Here is a 13,747-nt window from a genome sequence, read left to right on the forward strand (position 1 = left end):
TAGTGTAAAAATAGACAGGGAGGGGAAATTTTATTTTCAAAATGTAGAAATGCAGTTCTAAAGCATAGGAGTCAGGTAATGATAGATACAGCTTTTAAATATAAAAGTCAGATTCAGCATATTTGAATACCTACTATTAAAAATATTTACTAAAAATCTTCACCCTCTACAGTGGTCAGACCTAGTAAAACTGGTCAGAGAAGAGTACAGTGGATTAGTTTAGTTCTATTCTTTTATGTTTAGAACTCCTGAACTCTTATGAAAAAAGGGTGTATTCACAATGTCACAATTTTCATCCTCCTTCTCCAATCCAGATTTAACAGGTACTTCTGTACTCATTAGCACACTCTTATGTTGGATGGTGGACAGCCCTTAGATGTCATTTGATACACAATGTATGAGCCTGAAGCCTGCTGCCTCGGCCTTAAACAAGTTCCTTTCCCTTAATGTTTTCCCTAAATGTATGGATTAAACTGTGCTCAGACATTCAAACTCTAGAAAAGTTATGCAATGTTAATAAAGCCGTACTCAATGAACTGCTGGAGAATTTTGTGCAAATAAATATTCCATGTTTCAGTCCCTAAGGAAAGACCAACACATGGTCCAAAATATTTATTCGATAACTGTGCAATGGCACATTAAACTTGCAGGTTGATTTTATTGTGTTGTGTACTCTGTCCAGGAACAGATTGTTTATTTCTGTGCCAATTCCACTCCAGCAGTGAACTGTGGAAAAAATTGCCCACAAATTCTCCAAGTTCAAATCCTGCAGTTATATATGCTGCTTATGTCTAAGAATTTGCCTGAGTCTGGCCCAGGGATGGGAATATCACATGTACACAGCACCCTACTTTAAAGAAACAAGCTATTGCTGTCATCAAGAAATATTCTGGTAGTGGCAAAAGGACTTTACTATTTCCTTGACTTCAGGTTGCTAAGAGTTTAAAACTACAATAAGGAGAAACCAAGTTCCTGAATAGGCTGATAGTTGAGGAAACCATGCAGTTGTGCACTGAGTATTCTTTGTACTGGTGCAGTTTTAGCACTGTGATTAGCACTTGATGTTACATGTACAAAAGCCTATCATAACAAGATAGTAGCTTCACCTTCTGTTTCAGCAAAAGATATAGGATAGAAGTCTTTCAGATCAAACACCATTTCATTTTAGACTTAAATGATAGATCTGAGTGATTTAAACTTTTATAATCTATACTTTGTCAAGAAAACCCAACTATGTATGCTTAAATACGAGTACAGATTAAATTCATTGGCAAATATTGTTAGCATGCTGTGTGGTATTATGTCAAAACAAGCCCATCTCTCCCAAATGCCCTAGAAAACAAAAGATAAATGATTGTGCATTGCATGATGATACCATTAGGTGTGCAACTTTGGTTCATGCAAAGTCTTCTTTCATGGACACACTGCTTCCAGCCCCAGACTCATGAATATCCTGCCACATCTTCAGCCATGTTCTTTCCACAATACCAAATGAATACTGTGGTCTGGCATACTAGTGGCAAAAACCAGGCCCATGTCATTTTGGCCATCTAGTCCATTTAGCCAAGACATTTCACCAGCCAAAAAGCTCGAACCTCTCTTTGACTTTCTATATTCAGGCAGGGGCCATCGGCTAATCAGTTTTTCTGTCCTCAAGTCCATTATATACAGATATTTGTTATCAAATAATAGGGCAAATATATCTCCGAAGCCCAGCAAGGACAAGTTTGCAAATTCAGGAGGTTTGATGACCCTGAAAGACAAGACAGTGTTTAAATCAGAATTGGTATCACTGTATATAATTAAACTTCATCCCCTATATGCATCTACAGAGAGCGAAAATTGGAGTCTAAGGAAAAAATGATTTAAGGAAGAAGTACTTAGTTTCCCTGAAGAGCTGCCAATATGCTTTAATCCAGGCCTGTAATTCCAGTTCAGGCTCTGTGTATTTAAGATTGCCTATTTAAAACTTCATGACTGTAGATTAAAGCCACCCTCTTAACAAAAAACAAATCTGATATTAAGTTTCCACAAGGGAGGCACTTCTGAAAAATTTACCCAGTGTTCCCAGGAGGATCCCCCTCACTTATATGGAGTCTCCCCTTCACATGCCCCAATAGAGGCTGCTCTAGGTCCATTCCTTCTTATTAGAAAATGTCCCACAAAGATATATTTGAAGCCAGATTAGGAGGTGAAACTACCCAAAGGCAGGTAACAAAGTTAAACTGTGCTTTTCTTTTGGGTTAGAGCCACAGCTGGCTGAATGAGCTAGTATCCTTCAAAAGAGGTCTGTCAGTATTTCCATAATAAATCCTGTTCTTGGGAAATTATGATTTTGGGTGCCAACACTATTCTGGGACTGAGCATACAATTAAGAGTAAGGCCATAACAGAATTTAATCTTCTCTGACCCCCTCACTTGCAGTTTGCAGGACATCTGACTACATCATTCCACTAAATTCTGAGGTGTTTTATGATGTGTCTCAAGCCTAACAGTACCATGAGAGGGATGGTCCTTATGCTTCCTTGTCCCACCAAATGGCTCTGTAGTCTACCACAGTGGTTTTGAACCAGATTGTTTTTTAAACCTCAACAGTAAAACTTCACATGCAAAGTTAGTCTCAAACTGAAATATGTACCTGAGAATATCATAGCTGGCAAAGTCCCACTGGTACAATCCTAGAGCTGAACTGCACACTATGTATTTACCATCGAAGTGCAGTCTGGGCTGCAGTGAGATGCTGCGATCTTCAGATACGGACAGGGTTTTTAAGCATTTGCAGTTTATTTCTCTTCCAATAGGCCAAATCTGCAATTTAAAAAAAAAATCTATTTTTTCATACTATAAAGCATCTCAAGCTGTAAACTGCTACATGAACACAGAGCGATTGCTTTGCACTTATTTATGTGGTAGTCATTCTGGGCTGCCAACAACTAGTGACTTTAGACAAGTTATATTTCAGACAGTTTCTGGAAGTAGAGTGCCTGACTACAGAAAGTATTTGGTTTTCAGGTTTTTCTTGCTTTCAATCTACAGAATAGTAGCAGTATTGATTCAAGCCTGAAGAGTTCCACTGAAGGGGCTTTTTTAGTTAATACTCAATCTCTTGAATACAGAGTAAGTGAACAAGAAAACAGACTAGTTTTAGCCACAACAAATGTTTCACCAAATCTTTTGCTAGTCTTCTTAACTGCATTAACTTTCTCTACCCAAACAAAAGATTAATAAAGTCCCCATGAGCACACTTATGAGAAACATTGTGAAGCTCTAAACTATTTATTAAAATCAGAACTCCTCCTCCCAACCTATACACCCCCTTACTGAAGAAGATTTTCCAACAAGAGTACAGTTGGCAGAGGCTGAAGGCACTTGGACTTATGCCTTACTGCAAACCCAGGGCTACCCACTTAATGCACACCCAGCCATCTGATACGGTCTTAAAATATAAAGAAAAGCATAGAACCACCACTAACTTCAAAGACCCATTTGTCTTCTATACAATGCTTCACTGATGAATTTTTCCCCACAGCCTATGTGCTCTTAAAAGCTCCAATGCATGCCCTACATGCAGAAAGTACCATACTTCTCTGCACTGTGATACATATTTAGACAGACACAGTACCTACCTTGATTTCATACTTATCTGCACTTAAAAGAATATAATCCCCAGGACTATGCATGAGAGATTTGACTTTACACTTCTGCAAAACCACCTGCAATTGAAGAAATAGTTAAATAGGTCTAAAGCTCACTAAACAGATTCCTTATTTCGTAAAATGTTAAATTACCTATTCAAATCTAGTATAAAACTTGCTCTGGTTTATTGACAATTTGAGTAATGGAGGTTTAAATACACTTGCAATTCTGCTATGACTGTGCCTATGGGACATAGGTTCTTTTAAGGAAGAATACTCTGTCATTAAAAAGAACCCAGAACAATTAAGACTTTGTGTTCCCACTGCTGACAACTCACTGTGACAGAAAACCCTCTAATGTTAAACTTGATTCTAGAATCACCCTGACCAGCTAAGAACTAAGCATTCCAGCTTCCTCATTTGAGAAAACTTTGCTCACCTTCATTTTGACTGTACACTTTACAGACAAGCAGCACTTTTTTTCATTGCAATTAAAAGTAGCTTGGCTTCAGTACAATCACACTCATTCCTGGAATAAAACATTGAATCCTAACCACTCCATTCATTTTGCAATAGGAACTACATCATGTAAGTGGATTGAATGTTTTCACTGTAGCTTTTGTAAGTGCCTCTTCTATGAAATATAATTGTAGCCATGTTGGTCCCAGGATATTAGAGAGACTAGGTAGGTGAGGTGATAACTTTTAGTACCTTTCCCAGACCTGAAGAGCTCTGTGTGGCTTGAAAGCTTGTCTCTCTCACCAACAAAAGTGGATCCAGTAAAAGATATTACCTCACCCACCTTGTCTCTCTTCTGCCAAAGGGTTATTTTGTAACATCTTAACACGATTTTCTTTGAATCACAACTGACAATTCCTGCATCAACTGCTTATCTCTGGTTACTGACAGTCCACCCCTGTATGGCTGCAAGTGAAGGAATACCACTTGAGGAGACATGGGATGTGTGTAAAACACACACACATGCACAGTATTATCTTGCAAAGCAAGATTTGACTACATCAATACAACCCTACCTTAGTGACCCATTCAGTGTGTCCAGTAAGTGTATTCAGGCACATTCCTGTTGATAAGGCCCATACTTTCAAAGTGAAGTCTGCAGAACCGCTGACCAGAACATCAAGTTCATCATTGTAGTCCACACTAAAAACTACAAGAAGGATTTTAAATGAATAGCACCACTCTCTACATTTATCCTCCATCTCATCTGAGATGAGAGTACCAGGCCAACACAATTAACCTCAATTTTCAAAGATTCTAATGGTTTAAACAGATTGAATGGTTACTTTAAATACATGAATCTATTATTTCCACCCCTTAAAGCTTAGATCCCAAGGCTACTGGTTCTTCTCCATGAGTTTATTAGCAGGGTTGTGTTTTGACTGAGGTATGAATTAAGTGTAGTGTACCCTAATTATTTAGGCCAGTCCCCATTGTAGGTGTTCCAGAAGTCATTTTGTTTTAAATATCCTAGTTCTGAAAAGTCTTAGCCCATCAACCCCACCCCATAAAACTTACTACATTTAAAACCTCAGCTGTTCTGCTAGGTAGCCTCCTGTCCTCGGTGCAAGATGAATTTCTAAGTGGGCATGTTTACATAGCAGAATTAGTAAATTCCAGATACCCTTCCAACTCAAAAGGACAAACTGTGGGCCCACAAACCAGCCCAAATAATCAAGCTGTACGTGAGGGAGAGTTGATGAGAGGGAATTCTCCCTCCAGGGTGTGGAGCTGCAGCTGCTACTGCAGCCTATTACACCTGCTGTAAGCCCCTCCAGAGGAAGAGAGATGTGAAGAGTTACTAGTGATACAGGAAAGGTCAGATCCACTGGGCCTATCTCATCCCTCTCCCCAAATCCTCTCCCGTCTTGGGATGTAAGTGGCCCTGGTGAATTGTGCTCCATATCACACTGATCAGGCATCAAGTACTATACTACCAGAACTATACCACCTGTATTGTGTCCATGACCCTGCAGACCAGGGTGTGCCTAAGCCTAGGACTGACCCCAAAGAGCAAGCAGAACTAGTGTGCATATTTGTAGTTTTGTGTTGGTTATTTTTCCCCCCGGCAGGTTCCCCCTCAAAAAAGATGAGAAACTGATTCACAGTATTAAACTTACAGCACAAATAGCAGTGTCTGCAGTACAATGGTCCAATTCCAATCTCCGTTTCTAATTTGATAGGGATAAATTCACAATTTGACTGATGGACTTAAAAGTTGAATAAAAGCTCAACATACCTGCACCTGTATGCCCTCTGAAATGTTGGATCTTGGCCCCTGAGCTCCATTCCCAACATGCTACTGTGTTATCAAAGGATCCCGTTACAAGCTTTTGCTCATCAAACTTCACTGTAGCACAAGTGTGTGTCTGGATACCATATATGCACTGCCCTGTGCTTACATCCCACAGCTTTGCAGACAAGTCATCTGAACCTATAGTTTAAGAACACGATAGCTGGCTGCATTAAAGTGACATGTAATTCCCAGACTTCTACTGGGCTTTTCCCCATGTTTGTCTTAAATTAAGTATTTCCTCTCCACTCATGACGGGTGAGACTTACTTAATGAGGAAAGGTCTAGTTTTCAGGGAACGATGAAGTCTCAGTATTACACAAACACAACTGCAACAGTTTCAACTTAATTGCTAGGTGCATGGCCTCCCAGTTTCCCACCTTCACTCCTTACAATTCCATCCCTCCTCCAACACCACCAACAGCACAGCTATCATAAATCAGCTTAAACAAACTATATTGTTACCAAACAAAGGGTAAAGCTCAAAGATGAGAAATCTTTAAGCATCACAATAGACTCCAAGGCTACTGGGCTTCCCACCTGTACAAAGAAGTCCATCTTTATAGTAAAGTGCATATACTCTGGCACTGTGTCCAATTAATGAGGATGTCTCAAAGGCTTCATGGTCCTTCAGTTGCTTCATTCTTAAAATAGCCTTCAAGTAAACCTTTTTCCAATGCAGAGGGTCCTGAACAGAATCATCTATCTGCCAACCCAAGTTCTTACAAGCAGTTTGCCACACCTCTGTGCAGGCACTTATAACCTTATTCCACTGCTTTGACACGAGGCAACATGTGAGTAAGGTCTGAGGATCAAGCCATTTTAACAAATAAAAACTGAGTTCCAGTGGAAGGAGTTTGAGGAAGTCCCGCTTAAGGAGAATCTCTAGGTTATTGGAGAGGTGCCTGAGCTGGACTGCTCCACTCAAGCTAATCAGGTGATCCAGAGTTTCATTTTTCTGCAAGTCCGTCAGAGAAAGAAATGTAACAGAAATGTTATCAAGCCATGCTTCAAAGTCCTTTTTCTCCATAAGGTTATGGAAAAATTTACCTGTGGTACATCAAAATATTGTGTTAGTTCTGTTCAAAAAGATAATGTAAACATTTCTCATCTTTAATCATTGATTTATCAGCATTCTTAACCTCATGTTGATAATGTAAGTCAGTGTACAAAAAAGTACTTTTCAGGCATACAATAGATAACTATATAGCATTTACAAAGTAGATTCAATGGTCTTAGGAAATGTATTTGGCCACAGTAAGTTAATGTTTCTCTTTTACTAAGTACTAGTTTCATTGTTTTCCCTGTAAACATGCTTTAGATCTGTCTTAGTCCCTCTTGAGTATGGGCCATGCTACCTTCACTTCTCTTTGGGTAGAACTATGCTCTTCAACTACCTTCAGACTGGATCTCTGAATATCAGCCACCCTGTTTCCCTCTGTATTAATGCAACAGCCCAGGTGGGTTTGGCATTTGTAAGCTCTTTCATTCCAGGAACCTGTGACAGCAGCTTATTAAAATGAATCAAAAACAGCTCATTCGAAACACATTCATGCAAAGGTACAAAGCACACAGACCAAAGAGTAAAACCAGTAAACATCTATATGTATATTTTCCCTTACCTAACTCTTAGTCCTTCCTTGCCAACTCTGGTATAATTTATCTAGACCAGTTAGCACCATCTCTGAGTTGGTAGAAGCAGACTATTCTGTTGCAGTTTGCCTCTCTCTCATGCCTGTCAGCTCTCACTGATGCTCCCTGGCAAATAACTCAACCAACTCCCCTTTTTTGGCCTGGTGTCCTGCAATGGTTTAGTATCCTCCTTTGCTCCTAGGTTTAGCACCTAGGTTTAGCACTGGGAAGAGCAAGCCATTCTAGCTCGGATGGAGCCAGGTAAGTAGCTTCTTCCCAATTAATGGCTCAGCCACTGTTATCTTAACCTCTTTTGAAGCAAGTTTCCCCCTTACAGCTTCTTCTGATTAAACTCTATGCATTCAGGCAGGCTAATATCACATCAAATGTGAGGTAAATAAGACTTTATGTACATCCTCCATAAGATATAGATTCATATAGGTATAGACAAATAAGCAGTACTTCAAGCTGAGGTCACTAAAAATCACCATGAGTTATTTATTCTTTCAAAGAGTCTCTCACTAGCCACTTACACTGGTTAACCCATTAGACAGCTAGTTGAACCTAGGCTGTAGAAATCAAAATCCAAGGTACTGAAAAGGCATTAATTTAAGATTGCAAGAGTCTGTAATAAATTTGTCTCCTATAGCAAAATATGTTAAAGTAAGGTATGTGTCCTAAAAGCATTGCAAGGAGGAAAGGTAAATAATAGTTGTGAAGACTTATGAAGACACTACATGGAATGGGTCTAGATCAGGGGTTCTCAAACTGGGGGTCAGGACCCCTCAGGGGGTCGTGAGCTGTCAGCCTCCATCCCAAACCCCGCTTTGCCTCCAGCATTTATAATGGTGTTAAATATATAAACAAGTGTTTTTAATTTATAAGGAGGGGTCGCACTCAGAGACTTGCTATGTGAAAGGGGTCACCAGTAAAAAAGTTTGAGAACCACTGGTCTAGATATCTTAGTCCTGCCATGAGTGCAGGGACTGGACTAGATGACCTCTCAAGGTCCCTTCCAGTCCTATGATTCTACAATCCTGACAGTATCTAGACATAGCTTCCTCTATGTTAGGAAAATGTAGCTTTTTCTGTACCAGTGCTACAAACAGCAGAAGCTACTGTGAAGACAGACAGGCTTTTAATACTGTGTAAATCTGTTCAGTCTACACCATAGTCTCCCTGTTGATAGCATTGGTGCAACAAAATGCTTAATTTTCCCATACATAGATAATGCCAAAGGAACAGCAGATCTGCAGGAAGAGCAGCCCATTCACCTACAGATAACAAGAGTTTACTTCCCTCAAGATTAATAATGGCTTCTAAATTAATAGAAGTAAGACAGCTAACATTATGACCATAGTTTAATATGGGTTTCTTAATTTCTCACAGATACTCCCATCTTGCACTCTGGTGAAGGGTTTTCCATGTAAAGCATATATCAGCTTCTTAAAATCTCTGATCCTTGTTTGTTGTATACACACAATAGCTAGAGCCAGTAGTTATTACATGGACTGAGGAACGAAACTCAATCCTATATATATATATATATATATATATATATATATTTTTTTTTTTAAACCAAAATCTGTTCTAGTTTCTGACTAGTAAGTCTAATGATTTTGAGTAGAACAAAAAGCTTAACATCCAGTTGACCTACCCATCTCCTGAGTATGCAAATGTTGCAGAAACTGTTCTGAGTTTTCCAGCATTTGTTTCATTACTGATTTTGGTCAGGCAACTAACTCACCAGTCTCCTGCTTTTAGTCACAGTGGTGATAATGTGTTAAGTGTACAGTTCACTAAATACAGAACAGACCCCGATAATCAGATGCTGTCTGACCACTTTTTTTCTGTCAAAACTTCAGGCAACTTTTCGCAAGCCTTGCTAAGCCCTGAACATCGTACCCTTTGTTAAAGGACAAGTGTAGCACTAGTTGTGGAACGATTCCCAGCCTAGGCATGCTTGCAGGCTAGAACCTGTTTTTCACGGATTCCAAGGCCAGAAGGGACCATTGTGATCCTATACCTGGTTATTGTGTAAGGTGGGGAGGGGAAGTGTCGCCACTTGCCAGCTGCGCTGTTCACTGCAGACTGTCGGGCGCTTCTCTACGCTATGGCGGGGGGCTCCGGGAATACTCACCTTAGGTAGGTGTCAGGCGCCAGGCGTCTCTCAGCAGGCACCAGCCATTGCTCATTTGGCTCCCCAGAGCCAAACAGGAGCTGGGATTCCTCTGCAGCCATTTCTCCTGCAGCAGCAAAACAGAGATTTAGTCACTGCCTCGCCACGACCCCCGCTTAGCCGCTGCACCCCAGGATCCCGCCCCCACGCTCGCCGAGACCTTAGCACCCCCCCCCACCTCGATCCCTCCCCGCAGGGGTCACCGGGGCCTTGGGAGGAGGTGGCCGGGGCCCTGGAGGGTGAAGTCGGGTCCTGCCCCACCCCTCTCCCCAGGGGTCGAACCTGCCGCCACTAGATCCCACTACAGGCACAGCCTCTACCCGAGCAGCTTCCGGCGCGCCCACCACACGTCAGTGCCTTGCGCCCCGGCCCATCGCTAGTTCCGTTCTCCCGGCCCCACAGAGGGAAGGGATCGAGAGAGAAGGCGGCTGGTTGCCGCGAACGGCCGCCGAGCGAGCCGGCAGAGACTCCGCCCAGAGCCATCCCTTCAGCAGAGCGAGGCTGGCCTGTCCGGGGAGTCAGGGCTAGACCCATAGAGCTCGCTAGTCCTCCAAGTCTAGAAAAGCCCCGGAAACGCTTTGCGGGGGACTGGACATAAGGGACCGTCGGTCCCTCCGTCTGTTCCCTCGGTACCTGGAGCCTCAACTGCGAGGCCCGGCGCGCGTCAGGCTCCGTGCGCGCGGTAGCTGGTTCCCGTCTGAGGGATCGGGGGGAGGGGGCGCTGTCCGCACCGTCCCGCAGCTGCTGTCCCCTCCCTGGGTGGTGCATACGGGCAGCGCTGGGCTGGCGCCCATCACTGGAGAGTGAATAGCCCCTTCCAATCCCTGTTCCTGCGCCCCGTAGACTCTTCTCCTGAGCTCTGGGTTCTCCCTCCCTTCCCTGGCCCTACAGGGAGGGGTGTGTAAATCTCCACAACTACCGTACTCTAGTGACTCTTCTATTGTTGCTTGTCCCTTTATTTCGTTAGGCTGAGGCCAGGCTCACCGGACTTCCATTGCCAGGACAGCGCTACTTTGGAGAGATGGCTGCTGAGGAATCCCAACCCCTGTTGAGCTCCAGGAAGCCAAGTGAGCAATGGTTGCTGCCTGCTGAGAGCTTCCCTGTGCTGGATGTCTACCTGAGGTCAGAGCCCTTGCTTTCCTGAGCTGGAGACACTGGAGTTCCTGGCTGAGTAGTAACAAAGTGTCACTGTATGACTGCCATCCCTACTCTGATGTTTCCAGTGAAGTCTTTCCAGAGGCTTTGCTTGCTCCTTCCCATGTGGGGCTCCAGCCTACATGCCATTTGGCTTTGGAATATTTGACCTTGCTCCTGACTAGACTCCATTCATACTTTCTCTAGCTCTCATTTGAGTTCTTTTTCCTACTTTTATTGAATTTGTCAATTAATTAAAAGCGTTTTTTGACATAGCTCTCACAGAACAAACTAAAAGGCCTCAAACAATACAGTATAGTTTTATAATGTGGCATTCCTGCAACTCTCTCCTGAGACATAGCGGCAAGCTCAGTGATTAATATGGAAGAATGTCACAGTATGCGCTCTGGGCACAGCGGAATAGAGTGCCTAATGGGTGGGTGGGAGGGAAAAAGACTCAGTGAGGAAAGCTGGTTGACATCTGGCTGACTGAAAATGGAGCCAAGGTGGTAAGTTTTAAACAACACTTAGAAAGGGTTTGGATGTACATCTGGATGTCTTCTAAAAGATATGCTCTAGCTCAACCAAAAGTGCTTGAGGCTGGAATCACTCTAGTGAAATTCTGTCACCTGTGTGATGCTGAAGGTCAGGTCAGATCAGATCATCATAATGGTCCTTTTTGGCCTTAAAAACTATGAACGAGGGCAGAGTGCTCTAGTGAGCTGATGTGACAGTATGAAGGGCTCAGAGAAAATGCAGTTTTTGGGAAAAGAGCTTGCCAAGTTAAATGGGAACACAAGCAGTGGTGAAGACAAAGGCAAGTCTTGTAGTGGGTCATGAGCAAGTGTAGGCCCTTCAAGACAAGGTTGATGTAATTATGTTTGTAACAGGATTCTGAATAGACTGTTTGACTTCTAAGAGCCGCAATAGCCAAAGAGAAGCGAGTGGGGTCTTGAAAACAACAGAGTAAAACCTGGAGGCACTATGGTCTGATGGATTGGGACTGGGACTTCGGAGACATGGGTTCTATTCCAGATTTGCCACTCTGATGATATGACCTCAGTGAAGTCATTTTGTCATAATTTTTACTCATCTTTTGAAAAGCATGTTGAGAAGTATAGATGGAAAGAGATCTTGAAGTTCTAAAAGTTCTGATTCTAGTTCAAAAAATAAAGATCTTTCAGTTCAAGTTGGATTTTGTCGTGGTACAAAAGTAAGTAGGAGTTAGAGGATGACTGAAAATTTTTTTTTAAAAACATACATGCAGAAACAGAGAGTTGGCTTTGAGTGCTGGGAGATTGATTTTTCTGTATCCAGACTCACCTTGAACTAGTAAATCTTCCAGTCTAAAATCAAAATGGCTTAGAGCTGGGATCTGATTGCAGAAATATGTTTAGAGCAGAGGTGGAAAGTTTTGAATTCTCTTGCATATTTTATTTTAGCTGTGATCCTAGGCTGTTGACTGTGACTTATAGCTTGAAATACTGGCCCCATTGAAGTCAATGGAAAAACTCCGATTGACTTTAGTGGCACCAGGATTTCACCGTTTTTAAAATTATGATTGAGTGATACTTATTGAAAAGAGATGTTCCAGTTTATGTTCAGGTTCTAACCTCACTTGCTACTACCTTGATAGCCTTCTCCACCTCTAACTCTCCCTAAGATGATACCAAAATAGGCAATTTAAATTGTGTGTTCTGGAACACTTAAATTACTTTTTTTATGTATTCAGACATCTCCAGATTCTTACCTGGATTGAGATTGTCTGCTGGCTTGCACTGAGGATTCTGAAACATTGAACTGATCTATTTACATACTTGATTGACCAAGTCACACAATTTGTACATATGAAGGATATTATAAAACAGAATTTTCTTTGGCTTTTGCAGTAATGGGAGAACAAACAATTGTATACACATGCAGAATTTCTGCTTGACTCATGCCTGGCTCTTTTACAGCAAAGTCCAGAACAGAAAGCTATATCTGGCCACCTTTGCTGCTGTTTTGGGACCCCTCAGCTTTGGATTTGTCCTAGGTTACAGTTCACCAGCTATTCCAGATCTGAAGAAAATTAGTGACCCTAAATTAAGATTAGACACCAACGAAGCATCATGGTTTGGGGTAAGTCTCTGCAAGATACATTATAATAATGTGTGACTGATTTGGTAAGAAAAAATTCCTTACACGTTTTCAGTTGTGGGGCAGGTCTATTTTGAGAAGACTATCTGTTTGTATGAGACTAGGCAGGTTGGGTTTAATAATAGAATATGGACTCTTTTTTGGTTCTAGGTAATTTGTTCAAATTTTAGTCTGAGTGACTGAAAGTTGTTTCCACCTGATGGCTGTTTGGTAGTCTATGAAATGAATTTAGAGTTTTCTGTCTCATTCTATGAATTCATTGCACTTGGCATTAACTGGCCTCCTCTTGGCAGTTTCAATAGAATGTCCAAAGATTAAATGGGCCCTGGAGACTGAGCTCCCCTCTCTCATTGCTAAATGAGATTGCGCTATATTGGGAGCAAAGCATGTTGTAGCAGCTTGCCAGGCCACTGCTGAGTCAGCATCTCTTTACTTAAACAAACAATTGAGGTCCCAGGACAGTGAAGCTGGCCACTGTCTCGAACCTTAAGTTGTACTTTCTAAAAAGATGCATGGTGGTTCTGTTTTTAACTGACTATAGCTAGTATATCTTTTAATTTTCTCTCTCTCACACTCACACACACACACCCTGCCCCCTACTATCCTTTTGAGGTGGATTAATGATCTTTGGGAATTGCACTACTTTATGAATGGATAGGTAGGCTAGTCTTTGTCCCTTAGTCTAATGACTTCTGTACATCATCTTTTAAACCAAAA

General features: G+C 41.8%; 2 protein-coding genes across 9 annotated transcripts in view; one reads left to right on the forward strand and one right to left on the reverse strand.

The window, feature by feature from the left end:
- On the reverse strand, positions 1-10,212 carry FBXW2 (F-box and WD repeat domain containing 2). 4 transcript variants are annotated; one of them, XM_034752119.1, is made up of 8 exons: positions 10,078-10,212; positions 9,719-9,824; positions 6,487-6,996; positions 5,893-6,087; positions 4,670-4,803; positions 3,627-3,713; positions 2,639-2,808; positions 1-1,753 (listed from the first exon to the last, which is right to left on the reverse strand). In XM_034752119.1, exons 3-8 carry the CDS (start codon positions 6,974-6,976, stop codon positions 1,465-1,467), a joined length of 1,365 nt encoding a protein of 454 aa, XP_034608010.1. In that variant the 5' UTR covers positions 6,977-6,996; positions 9,719-9,824; positions 10,078-10,212; the 3' UTR covers positions 1-1,464. The 4 variants fall into 4 exon arrangements, with proteins under 4 accessions (XP_034608010.1, XP_034608012.1, XP_034608009.1 ...); XM_034752121.1 differs by having other exon boundaries at positions 10,102-10,191; XM_034752118.1 differs by having other exon boundaries at positions 10,040-10,125.
- SLC2A8 (solute carrier family 2 member 8) overlaps positions 10,133-13,747 on the forward strand; it is a 20,931-nt gene continuing 17,316 nt past the window's right edge. Inside the window, exons 1-3 of one of the 5 annotated variants that reach the window (XM_034752115.1) lie at positions 10,133-10,265; positions 10,725-10,879; positions 12,850-13,012. In XM_034752115.1, coding sequence (XP_034608006.1) covers positions 10,779-10,879; positions 12,850-13,012 — 264 coding nt within the window. In that variant the 5' untranslated portion in view covers positions 10,133-10,265; positions 10,725-10,778. Of the gene's footprint in view, positions 10,880-12,849; positions 13,013-13,747 lie in introns of all 5 variants that reach the window. The other 4 variants (XM_034752113.1, XM_034752112.1, XM_034752116.1 and 1 more) reach the window with 4 other exon arrangements.

This window comes from Trachemys scripta, chromosome 17, assembly GCF_013100865.1.
Source record: "Trachemys scripta elegans isolate TJP31775 chromosome 17, CAS_Tse_1.0, whole genome shotgun sequence".
In the NCBI taxonomy this organism is placed as follows: Eukaryota; Metazoa; Chordata; order Testudines; family Emydidae; genus Trachemys; species Trachemys scripta.